This window comes from Rhipicephalus sanguineus, chromosome 3 (assembly GCF_013339695.2).
Source record: "Rhipicephalus sanguineus isolate Rsan-2018 chromosome 3, BIME_Rsan_1.4, whole genome shotgun sequence".
Classification (NCBI taxonomy): Eukaryota; Metazoa; Arthropoda; class Arachnida; order Ixodida; family Ixodidae; genus Rhipicephalus; species Rhipicephalus sanguineus.
Window position 1 is genome coordinate 102,412,647 of NC_051178.1, and position 22,794 is coordinate 102,435,440.

Consider the following 22,794-nt stretch of genomic DNA (forward strand, 5'->3'; position numbering starts at 1 on the left):
TAAAGTCTGCATAGCACAGCCAAACTTTTTTTCTCACAATCTTGTCTGCTCTACCACAATAAAGGTAAATTAGCTGCTACGTGTACATTGAAGGACTATCATAGCTTTTTAGCCAGCAAAAGCAATGTACGACTGTGGCAGCAAGAGATTCGAACAAAGGACGTCACTAAATACAGCTACGACCTTCTAAGACAGAGTATAACGTCTAGTTCTATGCCTCTGCTACAAAGCAGAAATAAAAAGGCTAAAAGCGAGTGGCTAATGTCAGGCTCCGTAAAAGCAAAAGACCTGTAGAATGTCTCCTGTCTGGAATGCAATGCCGGCTTGTGCACACGGAATGAGGTCATCATCCAAAGGGTTGTAGTCGAACAGGGCACGAACGTATATCTGGCGGAGAGACAAGAAAACACACAACGGCACCTTGAGACTGCAAGAATGACAGCGCCGAAAAAAGTTTTGCGGAACTGCAGTGCAAATGCAGTCGGTTCACTAGCAACCCAGCAATTAATTAAAAAAAGCCAAGCATCCATCAATCGACAAGCATCCATCAATCAGGCGCAATCAGCAGTTTAAAGGCCTCAAAAGCAGGCGTACTTTAAATTTTGTTCCCGACTTGTAATTATCCAACAATGCTCAGGTAATAATATCTCCCAGGCATATATTCTCTGGAGGAATGCAGTAGCAGTGGCAGCAGCAGCAGCAGAGCAAGCTCTACAAGCCACAGTATTATTCACTTCGCTCTCTCAGATGCATCAATGCCCCTTTCCCAGCAAGAGCTACTGACCAAAAGGCAAACAGACAGATTGAACGATTGGTTAATTGATCAAATTATTCACTGCGAGTAATCGATTGCTGGGCTATGATGTCTTAAAGCAACACAGAACCTTTGAGATGGTGGACAGTTCCATATCAATTCTGACCAAGCAAGTGTCCTTGAAAATCACCCGAACTTCAATACACGCCATTTTTGCCTTCCATCTTACTGTAGGCTCGCACCAGAGCCCGGTCCTAAAGTGCTTGCCTATGTTGCTATTCTACCCACCCATCCAAAATGCTAGGGCCAATCAGTTTCTCCTACTCTTTCCCTTTGGTTTGCAGCGCTACCAATGAACACTTCATGCAGAGTTTTCCTCGAGGTGTTTTATGCAACGACCAGCCAAATGCCACAATCCTGGTATCATAGCATCTCTGAGACTCGTGGTGACCAAGAGGCGCTAACACCAGAGTCAGGAGCCGGGCATGAACATTTATTTGAATTGATGGTCTCCTACAGTGACTTAGGCAGCGAAATCTGGCCAAGATAATGGAGTAGGTGCATTACACATAACACTCATTCATCTAGAAGATTCAAACCTGTCTAGAGACCCTCTCAAAAATGAAGGTCGTTAGATGAATTACAACCTCTTTCAGAAATAGGTGCAAGCTATGCTATGAACTCGATAAATTTTCTCACCACTTGAAACAAAAATCTCTTCATGCCTTCTGTGACATTGACAGTCTAATGACTGTCGGAATTTGCTGCAAGCTGATGCAATATTGTCTCACAAGCTCAAAGCTTTAAGATTCAAGAATGAATACGCCACACAGTGCTTGTAAGTTTACATGAAGGTTGCTTACATCAAGTAAAAGAACAAATCTTTTTTTCCGCTTTACACAGCTCATTGCCTCAGAATTTTACTGCCAGTCAACCAATAAGCAGTAAAGCTAAAATGTGCAAACGTTTAACAACTGGCAGTCCTTGACAATGGCACACACAACCAATATGTACCAGCTCACAATGTTCCTTGGTCCTCAAAAAAATCTAAGCTACACTACACATAAAAGTGCATATCTTACATGCATGTAAAAGCAAATGTAAAGGCAGGCAAGACAACAAACAGAGAGAGAAAGGAGGTGCAGACACACACACACGCACAAAAAAAAAACACACAAGCACAGAAATAATACGCAAGTGCCCCATTGTTAACAGCTGTCTTGCAGGCGCCTCACATTTGCCCAGTCTTTATAAACAGTTTCACAGATGACCTTAGTATTGTTACCATAAGCTGAAAATGCAAAAGCCTTTAAGAAGCACAATGAGTGGGCTCTTTGCAAGCAGCGAAACAGTCATGCGCAGCAAGTGTGTGATGCCAGCAATTTTAAGAGGCGACGTAGACAGCAACTGTTACTAAGGGATCATAATGCTGTCTGTATAGAAGAAACATTTTATATATGATTCTAAAATTCAATTTTTTGTCTGTAAAAAATTTGTAGCACAATTCGATGCAAGCCTGAATGAAGGCAACAGAACAGCAATAGATATAAGGTCATCTCACGTAGTATTCTTATCTGAGAAAATGAAGCTTCATAAACATGAATGTTTTGAAAGAGTCAGAACCCTATTTTAAAGACCATAAAAACGAGGCTAAAGGGAGGCTGAGGCAGTTAAGACCGCAACGACTTGTGTTGATGATGACAATGAGTTCATACGAGAATGAGTTTGTGAATTTGAATGTCAAGGCTAAAAAAATTAATCACAACTTTTAAGTACTATTCACAAATGTTTCATACTATTGTTGACTTTAGATCTAGCAACAAAATCTTGCGAAGCAGAGCTTCTTTCCATGAATTTAACGAATGTGAAGGAAGCACCGCAAGTAGTACTATCTATCGTAGCCTTGTAGCCTTGGATGAAGTCAGTTTGCATCTTAGTGCTTTGAAAAGGTTGAAGACAGCCTAAATGAGGGCAATGACAGTCTTCAGGATTAAGAACAAAACAAAGATTGCCTCTGATATAACAAAAGCATGAGTGTTTATGGTAAAAAAAAAAGGTAATAAAACATTTACAGGAGAATAATTACTAGGCATACAACAAAAAACTTCTTTTATTTTGAGATATGTGAATGGTACACAACTAGAACACAGGTTACACTGTCACCCTGTCTCAAAAGCTTGTAATAACTATAATTTCGTGAATACATTGAACACAAAGAGCAACAAAACAAAGCAATCTAACGGCAAACTCAGCAGGTTAACTAAGAATTAAAAAATCATTGTAGTTGTTAAAATATTCACGAGAACGCCCATCCAAGGCAGTAAACTATATGCATTCCAATTTGAGTCTATGAGTAAAACATGACTGCTTGAAGCTAACTGAATCAAATGAGCCTAAATCCTTTCCAGCAGTCCAAAGAAAAACAACCCATAAACCAGCAAGGATTTGCTACAATAGAGCGCTACACAGACTCGTAAGAAAATAGATAGACACAAGTTTTCAAACCGTGCCAAACGAATCATTGACAGGCCACCCCCTCTTCCACTGTTTTTTTTAAAGAACCTTGAAACATTTCATATTTTCCAACAAACAACTTCTTGAATGCATTCTGTATGAGAAGAAGTTCCTGGCAATTAATGACTTGCCCTTGCAGTGCCTTTGTGTTCCTTTTACCATTGCCGAGATTATCCCTGAGAGCCGGGAACATCGCCGAGAGCATTAATCTAGCCTCTGGACGGTCTGCTTGCATGGTCGTCATCACACTTGACTTTAAATGCGAGCCATTTCTTTGGCTATTTAGGGCCAAGGTCAAATTTGATACTGCCAGGGTCAAACGTTTTGATGCCTATGCCCGCACATGCACCACTACTGCTTCAGTGACTCCTCACTTCACTCTCCGGCATGTACGTGCACGCTGCAAATATGCGTGCCTCGAATTCACTGCACCCGCATCGACAGTGTGCAAAAAGCTAAGTTCACTGAATGGCACTTGCCCATAGTTTACATCTATGGCCATCTGAACTTCTTTAGAAGAAGTGCTTGTTAGTGACCCCGTTCACCGCACTCATGTTGTCTATCACATGGCCGCAATTATGTGCACAGCTATTATCAGCAGATGTTTAGTTTCAAGCATTGTAAATATGCAACATGCCAGCTGGATATAAATGTATCAAGCTCAGCAGCACAATTCGAGTGCACTATTATCTCTGAAAAGCACCGCACGAAATTGAAGTGCATTAATGAACTTCTTTAGCTGATGGACACTAATAACTTTTTTTATAGGCAGGGTAGGATACTCGTGCTCTTTCGAAACTCCTCATTAATTGTGGTATCTAAAAAAGCTACCAACAGCTTTGTCTCTGTAACATAACAGGTATGCAAAGCCTGGCAGGGGTTTGAAAAATTGAATGAAAGGAAAGTCGCTCTTTTTCTTTAAACAGAACTGTCGCTTCCTGCTGCGCCTACAGAAAAAAAATATTCAGCTCGGGTATTCATGTCAGCACTCTGCAGCAACTAAGAATGTCTATTTACAATATTTAGGAAAGTGATGCGAGGCCCCTTTTCCCATTATCAGTATAACTGCATATTACATTAATAAATGCTGCATGTATAGCTCCAAGTTTTACAACTGCTACACATTTCTAAAAGCTTAACCATATAGCAAAAAGCAGGTACATTACAAAATTTGTACATGAATTTTCCACATGCCACTGTAAAAGACAAAAGCGCAAGTTTTTTTTACGTGAGATGTTTCCCAAAGTCAGTAATGCGAGCATCGTTGAAAATACCATAGGCATTATGAACATTTTTGTTTACCTTCCTAAACGGGATGCCTCCTGAACATTGCCAACAGCTTGAAATCCTCTCTTTTTAAACTTAATCTCTATTTCATAGAATAATAGAAAGAAACTGCAAGAGGCTAATGAGAAGAAAGCAAACGGAAGGTGTAACAGTTTGTTAAGAGGAAGTTATGGATTCTTAAAAACTCCATCATAATGCAGCTGTCCACAAAGTTAAGCATTCCAGATTGAGCCATACCACAATGCCCTAAAATAAATTAAAATTACAGCAACTTTATGTTTTGCTGAACACTTGTAGACAGCTAATTTACATCATAACCATATACTCAATAAAGTACATGTTCGACAATTTCTGTGCGGCACCATTTGTGCGTGTATACATCTCGCCACAAACGAGCAATTGATGATGTTGCGACTGAAGACAAAAAAGTAAACACAGTAATGTGTGGCAACCCTGTCATCAACTCGGAAGCACAAATACTGAAACGTTACTGCTGCCACAAGTACAGCCTTCACAAAACAGCACTAACTTGCTCTGGTTGGTACACAGTTGGGCTAAGAAACAGCACTTTCTAACGAGAAAAGAGCAGACTACAGACGTGAGCCCTGTGGGTTTCATGTTTACACTGTAAAAAGCATTGCAAAATGCTTGAAAGCTATTGCATACATGACTACATCGTACATACTTATTTTTCACTTGCATGTACTTACTTATTTTTCACTTGCACTACACATGCATGTACTCCGGACAATAAAGCATACGCTAAATTAAGAGGCACCACAGCTGGCTGATGACAAGAACCATGTCATGTCATGTCACCATGTCATGTCACCATGTCACAAACACATCAATGTCGCCGTCCTTACAGGCACAGAGTCTGTAAAAGCTTAAATGCAACCACACGCTTGACTATCCTACACTACTGCATGCTCTAAAAACAGCTGCACTCTGCATATATTCATGCGGATGCAAAACCATATTATGCTGTCAATCATGTGAAAAATTTGCTAGCATTGGCTGTGCTGCAAATAACCAATCACAAATGATCTTATAAAATCTTATAATGTAGTTAATTTCATCAGACTATTAGGCGTTGCCTTAGCTGACACAACCTGTGAAATGTATCACCCTAAACTGATTTCAGTGTATATATGTTGTCATTAAAGCAGCGAATACACGATGGAACTAACAAAAACAAAACAAAAATCACTAAATAAACGGAGGCTGGTAGAATAGTACATTTTTGGAACTCCCTCCACATTTGTTCTGTGTAAAAGGGCACAACTACAATACAAGTTTAAGCCAGACTTAGCCAATTGTACTTGAATCTGTAATTATGAAAGCTTTTTGATAGCAGAGCAGAACAGGAACATGGAAGTTTATTTTTTCTTGCTTTTAACGTTTAGACACACTGCAGTATTTGAGAAAATTTCTAATTTGCCGTACTGGAGATACAATTGAAAATTAATGGTTCCTATTGGGATATTGAGCTGCCCATGAACGTTTCTAGAACACAATGATGAAAAATAATCAATATTGAAAAAAAACCTTTTCCAAATATACAACTCAGGACTGAAAGGTATGAATGTGTATTTATGTGTATGAATGAATGCTGTGCACTTGTCAACTCTAATTAGCAAGGTTAGATGACAAAGTATTATCATAACTCCCATCCTCCACAAATTTTGTATGCATTCTTGAAAGCATACAAAAAAGAAGTTGCTGTCATTGTTAAAGATGAAAAGGAAAGAAGGATGACAAAAAGCAAAAAAAACCCGAAATTCAATAAAACAAAAAAACAAATCAACTCAAGGGAACTCTTTGGAGTATGCAACAAGGAGATGAAACAAACAAAAATATAGGCTTCAAAAATTGAGGTCGTGAAAGCGGGTTACAGTAAGCCTGTTGAACAATAACAAGATTTATAGAAAATAAGCTTCCCTTAATGCCAATAGGACTCGAGAGAGTAGTTCTGGAACATGTGTAGAGATTAACTGTTCAAAACAATAATTTAATGTACTGCTTCACAGTCAGTAAAATTGGGGCAGTTATGCACAACTGGTGCAAAGGCTGCGGATGCAGTGTAGCTGTTGGCCTTCACTCCTCCTCACCCTCACATCACTACTCTTCACCTTCACTTCCCTCCCCCCTTGCTATACTGTAGTATACACGGCTATGCTATGCTTTTTTTCTGTCTCTCTGTTTCTCTTTCTTTCTCTCTTTTTTATCTTTCTCTCTTTCTTGTACTCTTGCCCATAGCAACGCAATTATATGGCTCATACGGTTCCCATGAATGCTTGTCCTGCAAGCATGCCTGGATAGCCGAATGGTTGTGACGCTCACTATCGGACCGTGGGTAACCAGGTTCAAATCCCGCCTTGCCAAGAAATTTTGTTTTGTTTTATTCATTTCTCTTCCTCCTCTACACTTCTCTCCTCTTCATCCCCACCTTTCCTTCCTCCAATGCGTTGCTACGCGGCGCATTCGGCGAAGCCAAGCTGTGCCAAGTGGTTGCTAGGCAACGTGCAGCGACGTCATAGCTAGGCGCAGTTTCTGCGAATGATTTAGTGCCGAGCCTCGAGCTTAAACAGCTCCGCTGTTTTAAAAAAAGTAATAACGCAGGAGTACGACTTGTGATACTACATGAAAACTGCACTAAATGTTTCTGGAAAACAAGTGGCGAAAATTGTCTATCATTGCATCTGAGTGTGCTATGTTAGTCAATGTGTAAGTGCAAACACAAACACACAATCCGAACATGGCAGTGGATGAGGGAGCTAGTGATTTTTAGATCTAGGGTTGCTTAACTGTGCTGCGCTTGCTACAATCTCTCAAAAATACAGGGCCACATTCTTGGTTCACTCCTTCAGAGATGTCATTCTGAGACATGCCAGAAAACAGGAAGTAGATGCAATTAAACTATCGCAGGCAGACTGAATTCCTGTCCCTGTTACTACTTCCATCTTGTGACATTGCTGGGTGCACTGACAGTACAGTTGCACACTGTGGTGGCTTAGCAGGTAATGTGCCGCACTGCTAGGCTCAAGGACGTGGGTTTGATTTCTGCCACAGCGTCTGCAATTCGATGGGGGCAAAATGCAATAAGCCCATTTCACTTAGATTAGCGGCTGTACTTCAATGGGGGCAAAATGCAATAACACCAATTCACTTGGTGCCCTTTAAATAAGTACAAGTGGTTAAAATTGATGCGGAGTCCCCCACTACGACATACCAAATATTCAAATTGTGGTTTAGGCACTTCAAACCACAGAAAGTATTAGTGAAATGACAGGCAGCAGAGCCGTTGCAAACATGAGTAATTCTCTCTGCCACAATGTGTCAATCTGGGCTTCTGCCATTCATGTGTGAGAGCATCACTGGAAGTGACAAGTCAAAAGCCTTTCCTCTATCGCTAAATCACTTGTCCCCCTTCTTTGCCTTTGTCCCCATTCTTGGCACAGCACTACAGAGTCAAACACCTTTACTTTTGACCTATAAGATGAAGTGTTCTTTACATTGTGGATATATTGTGAGAATTACACTGAGCGCCCTTTACAGTGAAGCTACCTGCAACAACAAAGTACTTTGTAGGTCCCGAGGGTTTCATTATAAAAGTGTTTGACTGTACCTGAAATTGAAACAATTTGAACTGGGTTTACTTTGCCAAAATGTACAGCAAATACCAACAGCGGGACAGCGGTTCAAAGCTGCACCTGCCTGCCACCTCCTTTAAATATATTTTGACAGCAGTAGATAGTGCGCACACATGCATATCTGTCTAGATTGAGCTTTTTTCACAGTTTGTTTTCTCACTTGTAAAACTGAACAATCATAACTTTGCAAGTGCATTTGAACACTAGTTCCTTCATGACCACGCAAAGCTTATCCGCGGCAAAAGAAAAGCAAATGATGCAACTGGGCAGTGGTTGCAAGATATCTTGCCAGAGCAACTGACAATCGAGAAAATCAAGGTATACTCTTTCCTCTAGAATGGAAGCAACCCTGTTCTCTTGGTGCTGCAGCAAACGGTCAAGCAGTCTTGGGCTTTTATTAGGAGGACACACTGAGTCACGTGAATGGCAGTGACGTCCAGCGAGGGCAGGCATGCTGAAGCTAGCAAGAGCAGGAACGCACAGTTCTGGCACACAGACTTCAGCGGTTTGGTCCATAGGTGTTTTCTGCTTCGTGTGGGCTTGCGGTCCAAGTCAAGAGCTATGTGTAGAAGCTCATCACTTTGTGCTGTTCTTCTTGAAGACCTTAGTTTCTACAATAACCTCTCCTGAAATAGATACGGGACAATGTGTCCAAGCAGACATGCCTACCCGCACACAAGACGACAGAACAATAGCTCCTTATGCATCCATAATTACCGAACACATGTTAAGCACCAATGGAAAACGATCAATGAACCGAGAGCTGTACAATGCTTTTTGCAGGCTACACACTTGTTCACGCGTGGGTTATTCCTGAGAACAAATAAAAGGCTGCCATTAAATTAATTTAATGCTTTAACCATGTGATCTTTGTGGAGTCCACTGAATGCTTTTGCCTTTTGGGTGCTTTTTATGCGATGAATGTCTGTAAAATGTGCCACAGATGAGTTCTCACTTATTTCTTAGAGCAATGTGACCTCACTTCACATTATCTTTAATTTTTTTTCTGCTCACAAACAACCAACTTCCTCTGTAAGAAGTGTTCAAAGTTGATGATGACAAATTAAGTTGGTGCAGCAATTTCAATGTGCTGCTGTCACTCACATGACTGCTTTAAACTGTTTCCTGAAGTATAACCTCAGAAAAATGCCTTAAGCTACAGCAGTTTGGGCCCTTAATATTTAATACACTTCTAACTATCTCCCCTGATTTTTTTTTTCATATTTTTGTAACATGCAGAGCACATTCACATTACTTGGCAATGTATTCAAATGCAAGAAACAGCTACAGTCCGGAGTCCTTTCTCCACCTTCGCATAAATTTCAATAAATATGCTGAAGCTTACTGTACCTCATACTGTAATTCACACTTTTAGGAGCCAGACAGATTTCTGTCGAAATGTTTACATTTAATTCACACTGCAATTCAGGATGATGCATCTTGCATACTATTCTGTAACTCGTAAGAAAAATTTGACTAAAGAAGACGTGACTGCCCGCCTCAAGTCTTTTAAATCATAGCGAACTTTAAGTCAGTGCTGCACAGCATGTTCCACTACAGATTTGTCATCCATTGCCTACTTTATCAGACAATCATGGTCCTCTCCAAACTATTACTCTCAAATTCATATACATAAATTCTTTATAAGTTATAAAATGAAAATGTGTGCATTACCTGAACTGTTAAAAAGCTTTAAGTGTTCTTGTGATCAGAAAACAACTAAGCCATAAGGCTCAGTGTGATGGAATATGATGGTTTGCTGTCCATTACATGAGTCATGCATTATTGCTCTCAGTCATGAGCTGCAGGATAGTTAAAAATGTAAAGAAACTACTTTCCATTTAAGCCCTACCATAATTGGCATCGTTCAACCAGTTTCTTGAAACAAGGCTTTTGACCAACACTGCTGGTGTTATTTGAAAAAATCTATATTTAAGCAAAGCAACTAAATGAACAAAATGAGAAGCCTTGACTATTCCCGACAATGAAAGCCCTTCTACGTTAAACATGTGTCACTGCAGCTAGTTTAGCTGTAAGGGGTATCGGAATATCCTTGACTAACAAACACCTTGAGATGCCACAAAAAAACTTCACGATAGAATTTGGAGCGACATCCATTTGCAAGTGCTGTAAGTGCACAGCTTTCACAACTCTAGTGTTTACGTTAACGGGCATGCTTAAATTTATATAAGCAACACTTTATTAATGGGTATTATGAAATAATGCTTCAGAAATGCACTGCACTCAGCTGCTTAGTACAGACACAGTGCTGTGTCTGTTGTTTCCATCTACTATACATTTTGTCTGAAGTGCTGTTTGATTATGTTCTAAAAGCTAATGATTAACAGAGTGCATAATCAGTAATCACAAACCACAAAATAGGAAGCTCAATGTGCAAACCTAACAGCATGCCCACCTTTCAGTGCTAGTAAGCTCTCCATCACTCAGTGCAAGTAAATTCGAGTTTATCACCTGTGTGTACACGTATGCGTTGTCCTCCTGCACTTGCATATTTTATTGTCACATTTTTGTTAACATGCAATCCTACTGCATCACCTTTGTCCAGCCCTCAGAATTAATCATCAGGCTTAATCAAATGCTGATGAAATTAAAGATAATGCCTAGGAGCCTGAACAGCAAATTGCATAACCAACAATGAAAGAAAGCTACATATAAAATTTTGGTGTACGCCGTGGTGAGATTTCTGCAACCTGTCTTATCAATACTGATGCAGTTCAGAAGAGGGCAGCAATGTTTTGCAGACTTATGCCCTTATATAGAATAATTGCATATAAAAGGAAAACAATATTTCTGGTCCATGAAGAACTGATCAGGCATTATTGCACAGACGTAATTATATGTTTTGCAACAAACGGTCAAAACTGAATGTCAACTGAAATCCCAAAGCATAAATGAGATTACATATGCAGTTTTTTTATAACAAAAAACCATGCAAAAAAATAGGGAGCCTGATGGGTCTTATACACATTGGCCAAAGTTAATACAGTCAAATGCACATGTATCGATTTATTGAGTGTATCGAACAGTTGTATATTCCCTAAAATATATTTTTGATATATAAATAGTTTATATATTGAATTACCTATATATAAAACTTTTTTTGTGATCCCCTTCGAATTTGATATATCTGGGTTCGACTGTATAATGGTATACTACAAGTTTTCCAAGATATGGTTATTCACACTTTCAATTCCCTAAAAAGATGGCTGAACACTTCACAGAAGCTGAAAACAGCCATGAAGAACCATACAGGAACAAAACAGAATGCAAATCAATGCAAATAAATGAGAGTAGCACATAAATTAAGCCACAAAAAAAAGTACACAAGAAATACAAGCAGCCAGGCATCATATGCACAAGTGTTTTTAAGTACCACATCAACCAGGAAAAGTAATTAGTCATTTACATACTAAGTATAGCAGGAAATTTGCAGCCAACAGTCAGGCTACTTCCTGGAGGTGCCTCAGCTTATGCATGATTATAATGAGAACACCCCATCATGGGCCAACCAAGAAATATCGCAAAATGATGCTAACACAATCTTAAGTGTGAGAAAATGATATTTCACAATTTATCAAATGTAACTGCTCTACATTACATTAAAGTGGAGCTGGGTGAAAATAAATGATATATATATATATATATAGAAAACTCCACTGTAGCAAAAGTAGTTGTAGCTCAGTAAATCAAAATCTCTGTAGCATACAAAAGTTAACAACGTACATGAAGGATACCAGATTTTGCTGACTTAGCCAAACTGCATACGACAGATAGGTTCTTTTCTGGGAAATGAGTAATTGTTAATGTGAATTTAATGCTCAATGCCATTTGCTTATGAGTCATGTGTAAACAGACCCAAGCCACACTGCAACGTGGAAACAGACACGTGTATAAATAAAACACATTCACTGAAAGGTATACCTTATATTTCATGATATAAGGCAGCACTTTAGTTATGGCTACTTTGCAGCATTAGAACCGTTATACACTTGCTTCGAGTTCCGACAACAGAGGATTTAATATATCACATGCCTTGCATACATCACACGCACCTAATGCAGTGACTATTAGTGCCACAGCCATCGAACAGCTGTCGGAAGTAGTAGTGGACAATCCTTGCAATGAAGAAATGAAAGGCAACAATTGTGAACGTGCAACCCAGGCAGTACTTTCAACCACCAAATTGCAAACAGTGTCTGATTTCATGGGCTTCCTTAAAATACAGCCAGTATAATGAGATCTCGCATGAGCAATGCTGTCTAACTTTCTGCAGTTGCAAGCATCCCAACTATAAAAACCTTAAAAGAATAAATCAGGTAACAAATAGGAAAAAAAAAACGATGAAATTAGAAATGCTACAGTGGGAAAAAAAAAAGGAAAATAAAAAGGAGAGAGAGAGAGAGAACGTCATGGCTGTCCAAGTACTGTTTAAACCACATAACAACAAATCTTACGTTCTTGGCTTCTCATATATATATATATAAACTCAGTCGCGATGTACAAATTTCGTCTTTGGTAAATGCTGATCCCCAGTCGAAACGTCAGTATAAATGTTGTGTTTTTCACTGCGAGTTTTTATTCATGCCCTTAACCGAATAGCCAGAAACCTTCTGAAACATCGTATATACATATAAATGTATATACAATTTCGTCTTTGATAAATGCTGATCCCCAGTCGAAACGTCAGTATAAATGTTGTGTTTTTCACTGCGACTTTTTATTCATGCCCTTAACCGAATAGCCAGAAACCTTCTGAAACATCGTATATACATATAAATGTACAATGGCTGACAATGTTTAAACTAAAGTTCTGTGAAAAACAAGTTTAAAAACTTAATACTGCATCAGCAACCAGATGTACACTTGTGCGCAAAAGTATACAGACCACAGGGGCGCATGCCGAAATCGGCGTCTGCGCCGTCTAGTGGCGAGCCATCCGCTGTCGAGAGCATTGCTTTGACGGAATTGCTGTTGAAAGCATTGTTCTGATGGAATTCGTCAGAGAAATGCTCTCGACAGAAGACAGCTCGCCACTAGACTGTGCAGACGACAAAACTTACAGACGGCAATGGTCTGTATACTTTTGCTCATGGGTGTACAAGGTAGGAGTGAGCTTGAACTTCATGCAGTAGTTCACCAGACAAGTTTCTTGGTTCAAGAGGAGATGCCATGACTTTGCCACAGGATTTCCCATGTTGTGTGTATCAGAAAAGCAACATTACAAGCCCAAATAAAGGAGACTCAAACAAAGATCATCAATTTTCTGTAACACAGGCACCCAAGCTGGCGCTTAAAAACACTTGTGGTTGTAATCCCAGACAAGCGTCGAAATTAAAAAGTACGGTATTCATGACACAAAAAGCACAATAAGGCACAAAAAGCAAACATAGGTCAATGCACTATCAGGCACACACTTTGTTTTTGTCACCACATTTCACTCTTCACATTCATAGCCGAAACAACAACAAAAAAAAAACCAGTAAAGTCCCCACTGGACCATGCATATTTTACTAAGATGCAACTGAAGAAAAACAAGACTTAGGCACATTACAAAATTGAACAATCATCTCCTTTCAGCTTGAAGAACACACTAGAGTTGGCCATATTTTTTTCGATCAGGACAGCGAACCAGACATAAAATATGTACGAATGAAATCTACAAGCAATATTTTGACTGCACAGTTCACAGTAGTTGAGAAAACCTCTCCAAGGCTTTCCCTTTCTTTGTTTCGTTGAGATGGAATGCAAAGTTACTGTACGACCTGCACTGGGATCTTGTACCAAATCTATAGATGAACCAACGTTCTTACTGCATGCCATTCGTTGAGGCTCCCGTGTACGTCCATTATTCATGATGTACGCACAAGCCTCGACCTATTACGAGCGTCAAGAATGTTCGCCTAAAGAATCGGTACACAAGATCCCAGCCCTGGCACCAGAAGAAGGCTAAGGGAAGATACTGAACTGAAGCGTCAATTGTAATAAAATGCAGCAAGTGTACCTTGTAAGATGACATTCCAGCAAATCATACTTGTTCAGTGGCTACTGAGCAAAAGCACCCGCAGTGGCATTACATAAAAGCACCTTGATTGTGGCTTACATCGGTTTTTGCCCTTCAAGGGAAATGCAGGTCGATGTCTCGACACTACAACGCTAGGCTTCATGAGCTTATCAACAGCCTAAAATATGTGAATGGCTGCAATTCCATTTTCAGTCATAGTAAACATGAGTGTACGCTGAATTCGAAACAGATGGAAATATTATAGCACAACTGTGTTCCCAGTCGCAGGAGGCCACAGAGGCCCTTCATATCCGACACATGCGTCAGTCGTGCCTCTATGGTCTTCGTCCTTTCTACTTGGCTAGTATTTTGTTGCTGTGCTACTATCTTCCCAATACATACTTTTTATTCCACCAAGCTTCTTATCGAAGCATGACTTTACGTTTCACTCCCTGAAGAATTGCATATCTGACAGCGAGGCATTTTTTACACAAAAGTAAAAAAAAGAAAAGCGATGTAAGCTTCAAGTTTGTGTTAACAATATTGTAAATACTTATATATGAGCTTAACCTTCCGTATCTGCATATAACATATTCACCGTCACCTCACGCCTTTGCATGCCTTTAGTGAGCCTTGTCCTTTTAGAAAAAAGCGCTTGCTGAACAGATGCCTTCTAAGTAATGGAGGAGTTGTGTATTCCCGCTCATCTCACAGACTGTGATGCTTTTCAATCTTATGAAATAATTAGTCTGCCAAAGGCAACCCTTTGAATTTGCATCAAAATGAATTGCAAAAAAAAGAACTATGTTGAGGCTTTCCTTGAGTCTTCAAGTGATTCAAGATGTGGGATGTGAAAAACATCCCATCTTTTTGTTACTGCATTACAGTACCAATGTAGTAAGTGTACAGCATTGCAAAATATGAAATAGTAGTTATTACAAGAAATGCATGTACTTGATTATTAGGGAAAGCAATTGCAACAAAAAACAAGCAAACAAGCATATTGCATTTCAACAATTTTAAGTTATTCATGCTGACCGTGTCCTTTAGCTTAACATACTAAACGTGTATGCTCACAATATGACGAAAGCACATGCTGCTTTTTGTTCACATTGCTGAGAATTGTAAATGTATTGTAGTGTTTACATAATGCCCCTAATGTCTGGTGATAACCACAAAGCAATAAGGACTAAGTGTTTAGAAACTTATTTGATGTTTGTTATGTATTGTAGTTCAAATCATGCAGCACAAGTGCTATAGAATGTTATAACAAGATCTTTCACGACAACACTCAACATCACGGGAACCATACGTCTTCATGACCACATATTAATAGCTGAAAGACATTATTCATTCAGCTGCTCGCAAAGCTGTAACATTAAGCTAATGAGAAAAGACAAATAAACCAACAACCAGTGTCCACAGAGTTCACTGAGCCCTGGACTACTTGGTAGTAATGTCTTTAAGTCTGCGCATAGGTAACAACCATCCCCTAAATACATGAAGAAAAAAAAAAAGAAAATCGTCGCAGCACACAGTGCCACAGTGCCCACTCATGCATGTAGCATGACCAGAAAACGAAAGCATGCCGTAGCACTGCAAAATACTTGCCTCAAAGTAAAGTACAGGCAACATGCTGACAAAAGTAGTCCAAAAGCACATAAAATGCAAAGCACATGAGCACAGGTAACCCGATACAGCGAGTGCCACCATCAAAATGGAAACCGAAGCAAAATAAAAATGAGACAGATGACTGAACAAATGCAGGCAGAGAATTAAAAGAAGGCCTTCAAAGGCCTACTTACTAGAACAGGCGGGGGGTTAATCCTGAAATACTATATGGGGCAGAGCAGGGGGAAAGGAGGAGAAAGAAAGAAGGGCAAAGAAAGGAGAAAACAAGAGAAAAGAAGAATGATTGAATCATTTCGATTAAAAAGAATAAGAAAAAAAAGATAGGACTCCACACCCGGCAATTAAAACTCTGCCGCGCCCGACATTCCAGCGCATTGCAATGTAGAAAACAATATAGTCGTTACACCTGAATATATTGCGCAAAGGAACAACCATGCAACAGGTATGGCGATAACTATAAGTCGCGCATAACATCCACGCTTGCATGCATGGATGTGAACTTTCTACTCTACTCACTATTGGCTGTCCTGCCCCAAAAAGGGTCTGGATAGATGCAAGCCATTCAGACTACTAAGACAAAAAAAAAAGGAATTGAAACAAAAGAAAAAATTATGCTTCCTAAAGATGCCACTTATTACGGATCTGTTGATAACCCCTACACCAAGCAGCAAGTTAAGCAATGTCTGTTTGAAGTCATTTTGACTTTGTAAACTTAGTGCGAAGCTTTTGCAAACAAGATTCTTTATGATTTTTGTGAAACACCCAAGAATATATTAAATCCTGGTTAAAGACAAATGTAACAATGCAGTGCTGCTTGCATAAGTTTTATGCTGTTTGTTTTCATCTACTACAAGTGAGCTAATTGACACAAATTAATGCAAAGTTAGGTCACTAAACTGCAGTCTATAACTGTGTGCTGTGTTTTAATATAGGCAAGTATAGAGCTCTCAGCTGCAAATGAACTGACAGCATTGTAAGACACATCAGCCCTCTTAGGTAACTCAAAGTCAGTTTCTCTGCAATTCGATATGATGTGATATACAAGAACACAGGCTCACACCACACTCTTCATGCTATATTTATGTCATCTGTTAAAGTGATGTCTCCATTAGGGTAAAACTTCCAACAACACCATGTTGCAACTCCACCCCCAAAAAAATCTACGTCTGAAACTGCCCTGACACGAAGTGTTGACTGCCGGCAAAAGTGCCAACTTTTCTTGACTGAAGATGGCACAGATGGTATTTTTTTTCTGCTTGAGGAATACGAGACGGAAGTGGAGATTACTAAAACTCATGCACAGCCTATGCCTTTCAATTGCTATAATAAACATGCTAGTTTTATGTAAGGCTTATTTATGGCCTTTTGTGTTAGATGAACCTGGTTATGTCGGGAGCGAAAATTAGTACAGTTGAACTTGCATATAATGAACCCACGTGTAACGAATCAATGTGTATATCGAACATCGAAAATATTTTCAATGTATAAATACTTTATATACCGAATTACCTATATATCGAAAATTTTGTGATCCCCTTGAGGTTCAATATATCTGGATTCAACTGCACACACATTGAGAAGAGAGGATACAAAGGACAAGTGCAGGCTTGCACTGTTTATGTAATGGTAGTTGCTTAACTAGAAAAAGATCACACAAAGAATGCTTGCATGAAGACAGGACATCAAAGCTATATGCACACATGTGCGTCAAGAAAAACCTTCTCTCTGTTAGACAGGGTGATCGGCCGAAGACTAATGTCCTCGCTTGCCTTCTCTGATATTGTTACATTGCAGAAATAGCTTCTAGTAAAAAAAGTCTTAAGTACTAAAATTGGACTGGTGCTGTGTCTTTAACTCGTCACAGGTTAGCCGGAGCTTCTCCTATGCACCCTCTCTTGTGAATATGTGTCCTATCCGCATTGACCTACGGTAACCTTCTAAAAATAGTTGGCACACAGACAGAAAAGAAAGTTTCAGCTTGTCCATGTAGGATTACTGTTTACAGAGATAACCAAGTTATGGCAAACAACTGGCAGCAACGACACCGGTCGTAACATCCTGTGATGCTTTGTCCAACTTGAAGCGCGTGAAAAAGTGTTCTGCATGGGTGTTATCATCAGAGCAATTTAAAATAACACTGTTGGTTTTGTCGTTGCCAAAACTTTATGCCATCAGGTAAGTGGAATATTGCTGGTTACGACAATAATAGCTCTGTGTACTTTCCAGCTAAGCTCTGTGCAACAAGGCGGCACCAGCAACCCAGTTGCTCATGCTCGCAACCCTCGAGACATAGCATTCTGTGAATCTAATTATGTTTACAAATGAACTAAAACTTCCTTAAGACCTCGAGAACTTTAACTTAAGACGGGGAATTGGGATGGCTGCTTACAGGTCAAATTTGCTGGTTGCTAGTCATAAGCAGAATTGCCATTTTAATATTTTTATTATGCTCAATTAAGCAGACTTGCAATTCATTTAGCAGCAAAAATACAACCTTTACGGAAAGTGGCCTCCTTATGGCCTCAAATAAGTCTTGGTGAATAAGAAACGTCTCTGTAACATTGTATACCAGCAAAGAATTCTTGTCAATGTCCTCCACAAGTATATATTTTTACATGTGTATATTTACCGCGCTACGCAATAGGGTAAGCATTCAAACACTGGTGATCCAGTGATGCATTGCTGCACTAAAATTTCTTTACCTGCTTTATCATGACAACATTAACATCAACAAACACGAGTACTTGAAACAACCATACCAGCGCTCCACCAGAACAAACCACGACAAGAGTATCAGGCCTTTCGTCTCCCGTTGCAATACATTTAACTATTCTTACTTTCCGTCGGTCATAGAAATATGGAATAAGCTGCCACGTGACATGGTGTCCTCAGAATCTCTCGAATTATTCACTACCAATCTTGAAAAGCTTTTGGATCAGTAAGTTGCAGCGTTACAGAAAATGGCAGAACTTTTCACGGAACGTATGTTTTCGATTTGTATGCCACTGGATGTTTCAATTCTCAGATCTGTGTCTAATGTGTACTCTTCCCTGTTAGCCTGTGGTGTTTTTATTCTCTTTTATTTCTTGGTTCTTTGACCAGATGTATAGTTGCAATCTGTAATTGTTTAGAGTAGTCTGTACTGTTCTTCTTTTATTTTTCTTCCTTTTTATTTTGTTATTATTTTTTGCTCTTTGGTTTAATGTGTAGATGTCAATCTGTATCCTTTTTTCCCACTCCTGTAAGAGCCTGTTAAGGCTTACAGTATCAATAAAATAAATAAATAAATAAATAAATAAATAAATAAATAAATAAATAAATAAATAAATAAATAAATAAATAAGTATTACTGCTTGCAAAATAAGAGCATATAATATGCTTACAAATGCTCAAGCTGTATCAGCTGTCTTGCCAGGTAAAATTTCCATTGAACGGTTCCTTTCTATAAATGGCACCATAGACACTAATGCCTGCATTACATGAAACTAGTGCTTCTAGAATGAGTTATTCTTGGCATCCACTCAGTTGTCATGAGCTCATGTACATATTGTGAAAAAAAGAAACCCTTAAGGTTTATGCACCATAACATCACAGCTCAGCAGAAGTGTTCCAAAGGAAACATTATAAATGCAAACTCTGTGTTTCAAAAACACACAGGGTCCCTTACGCAATTGCCTAAGATGACTCGAAGGCGAAAACCATCTGTTGAGGCTATTTTACCATGCAATTTATGTCATGCGAACACACCTTTTTATTTTTTTTTGTTGACACAAACGCTGCAACGACGAAGTGAACACACAGCTCGCGCACATTGAGTCACAAGGTGTGCAGGCAGTCATGCGACTTTTTTGTACAACTTGCCAGCGCTGCGCTTAAGATCACTTTCGAATTAGACATATAAGGCTTTAACTTTAACAGCAATTAAGTTCAACCTTTTTATGTGATATCGGCATTTTGCACTGGCTACGTATTATTTAAGCCCTGCCTAAACTCGTAAACAGTCCATAGTAGTAATTTACAGCAGTACCCCTGCAAAGGGATGTCTAAATTATCAAATTTCACGGCAAGGGGTCAAAATATATGGTTTCGCATGGCCTGCAAATGTGTAATTATGTACGTACAAAACAATAGAGCTAGTAACATTTAGGTGTCAGCAAGTGGAAAACAACTAGCCAACAAACAAGCTTTAAATAATGTGATATCAGAAATAATGGTTTCAATGAATCCAAAAAGGTAATAGTGAGCTGAGCACTTGTCTACTGTGCCCATGATAGGTGCAGCTAGTCACAAGCTCAACAATCTTTATGTTGCTGCGTAAATAAAAAAAGGAAAGAAAGAATGAGAACTCCAGTAGTGTCTGATAGGCTGAGCAATGTCAAAGGAATATGGGATGTCACGTGTGATGTTGCACCTGTCTGGCTTAGCAATAACAGAAAAAAGAAGTAAAAGAAAGCAAGAGCACCACTATCAACCAAGCTGATGTATTTCAAGACATTTATTATCTCATCAAAGGAAGCAACTACTAACTCAACTGGTCTTACACTACTCAACAGAAACAAACGGACCATAGACTATAAAACCCGGTACAATGTAAGCTGCTCATCCGCAGATCAGCAAACACGAAAAAAAGAGTGAAAATAACAAATAAACAAAAAAACTTGTCATAACAAGTTCAAGGCTGACAAATGCAAGAAACTAAGCACCAATGGCTCTCGAAGCCCATTATGGATGAATATTTATGATTTCGTAAAAATCTCTGAACACACAGGTACATGGCATGTTTGCGTGTCTTTTACGAGTGAAAAAGATGAAGCAAGACGATTGAAGATACAGCTTCTGTGCGTACTGTGCAGTGCACTCAGAAAAGCCTGGGGGGGGGTGAGGCGAAGCCTTCCGTAGCAACATCTATTGAACATGCTTTTTGAAATACTAGTAGTGCTATCTCAGGCAAGAGTACTTGCCCTTCTACTATAAGGCATACATTATCTATTTGCTAATCTTGCAAATATTCTTAACGCTGGAAACACACGTTCCCTGAAGTGCATTAAGCTTGTGTTGCGTAAAGGAAGAAAGTCACCTACAGCATTTATAATCGACGTTTGCATGCAACAAATACTGAACACCACGTCGTAGCGGAGACCACTGTGGAATTTTTGTAAGACGTGGTGTACTACATCAAGCTACAAATTATGGTTGTTTACAGATTCAGAACACCAATTCATAAACAACAAATACTGGGAATTCATCACAAGGTGACACAATGAACGAGGGTTTCAGTAAATGGAATGTGTGCTCACTCAAAGTGCGTTCCGATTCCGGAGGTTCATGTAGCAGAATTTGAAGACTGACTAGTCTGATTTGTCAAAGGGACATCACCATCAACATAAGAATGTGTATTTTCTGCATCATTTTCTATGCCCCCTCTAAAAATACAACTTAGCCTTCAGCTTTGAAAGCAGAGGCCTTTTAGCTGTGTCATTAAACGCGCAACACAAAAGCCCCTTCACAGAGTAACGCCGATGTTCAACAGTCCACAGCAGCGTTAGCTTCACCTCGCTAGACGCTACAGAAGCTGTATTTGCAAGCACTTTCCTGCATGGTGTCTGTTTGTACTTGTGGTCTATATCTTTGAATGACTTTTATGAAGCCATTTTTCAAGTGCTGGCTGCTGAATTTTCTTCAATGTACTAGCCTGATTCGATCGAACGGGTAATACATGTGCCACTAGTTTAAGTTCCTATAAAATAGTGTGGGACCAGTACACTTGTGAACGATGCCCAGACAGCACCAAATGTACATTATCAAGTGGGCTGCTTAACATAATGGAACACGCGAAGTGCTTTTATGTGCAACAAAATCAGGGGGGGCAACGTGACTTTACAAAAAACAGTGGGCGTAGAATAAAATAAAAAGGGTTGCAAGCGATCAGACAGGAGCGAAATGCAAGCCATGGAAAAAAAAAGGCTGACCAGAACAAGGCACTTTGGAAAGTTGTGCACATTATGCATGGGCAAACTTTTGCAGCTGTGTGGCTATAGTTTTGAAAAACAAGCTGAGGGTTAGTGAATTTAACGGTGTTTCTAGTGGAGTTTTTTAGTGTTATGATCCTCAAATGATGTATATAAAAGATGGTTGCTGCAAAGACGGCTTTCTGGTACTGCAGTTAATAAAGGTGCTTATTAAGTATAATAAAAATGTTTGCTTAACTAGAGGGCATGAGCCTCGAGGTGCTACTTCTTGAGTGCGCTAAAAACTGCCAGACACACCTAGCACCGCTTGACTTCACCAATGATGCACGATTGTGACATGAAAGCTGTACACACACCGGTGAAGGTTGCTGTGAGCAATTGCATATCAGATGTTTTACTTTTCCTTATACAATATGCAGCATTATTTGGTTCAATGGGGACTTGGCCATGGACTTCAATATTGGCAGACTTTCCTCAATTTACGTTGGGTTGCCTTATAAAAATGTGTGAGGAGCTTGAACACTTACATATAACTAATATCTTCAACTAACGTGTGAAACAGGCATTATTGTAAGCATCGTTTCTGAAATATGATATACTAATATAACGCTACTATATCCTACATCCGACTCTGTTTATCCCGAGTGTGGGTGACATCATAATAGTTTAAGACTCTCTATCACAAGTATCATGTATTGTGGCCCTATTCTGTGAGCCTTTTGAGATCTCAAATGACACAAAGACTCTTGTAACGAGTGGCATTATACGAAAGTGTACCAGATGCATGTGATACTATCTTGCTTCAAGTTGAGAAATGTGCGTAGTAGAATCTTTGAGAATGTGATGAAGACTTCAGCAAAATATCATCTTTACGAACTCAATAAGGAACCTTAGAGCAGCGGAGACGCAACAGTGCAGAAATAAAACGAAATAAAAATCAAGGAGCAGCAGTGCCAATGACAG

At 39.4% G+C, this 22,794-nt stretch overlaps 1 protein-coding gene across 7 annotated transcripts in view; it reads right to left on the minus strand.

Moving 5' to 3' along the window:
- Positions 1–22,794, minus strand: part of LOC119386874 (peripheral plasma membrane protein CASK) — a 440,428-nt gene that overhangs the window by 20,887 nt on the left and 396,747 nt on the right. For 6 of the 7 annotated variants that reach the window (XM_049413279.1, XM_049413277.1, XM_049413274.1 and 3 more), the window contains 2 exons: positions 16,036–16,065; positions 289–387 (listed from right to left, as the gene is read on the minus strand). In XM_049413279.1, the coding sequence (XP_049269236.1) occupies positions 289–387; positions 16,036–16,065 (129 nt within the window). The remainder of the gene's footprint in view (positions 1–288; positions 388–16,035; positions 16,066–22,794) is intronic. The other variant, XM_049413278.1, reaches the window with a different exon arrangement.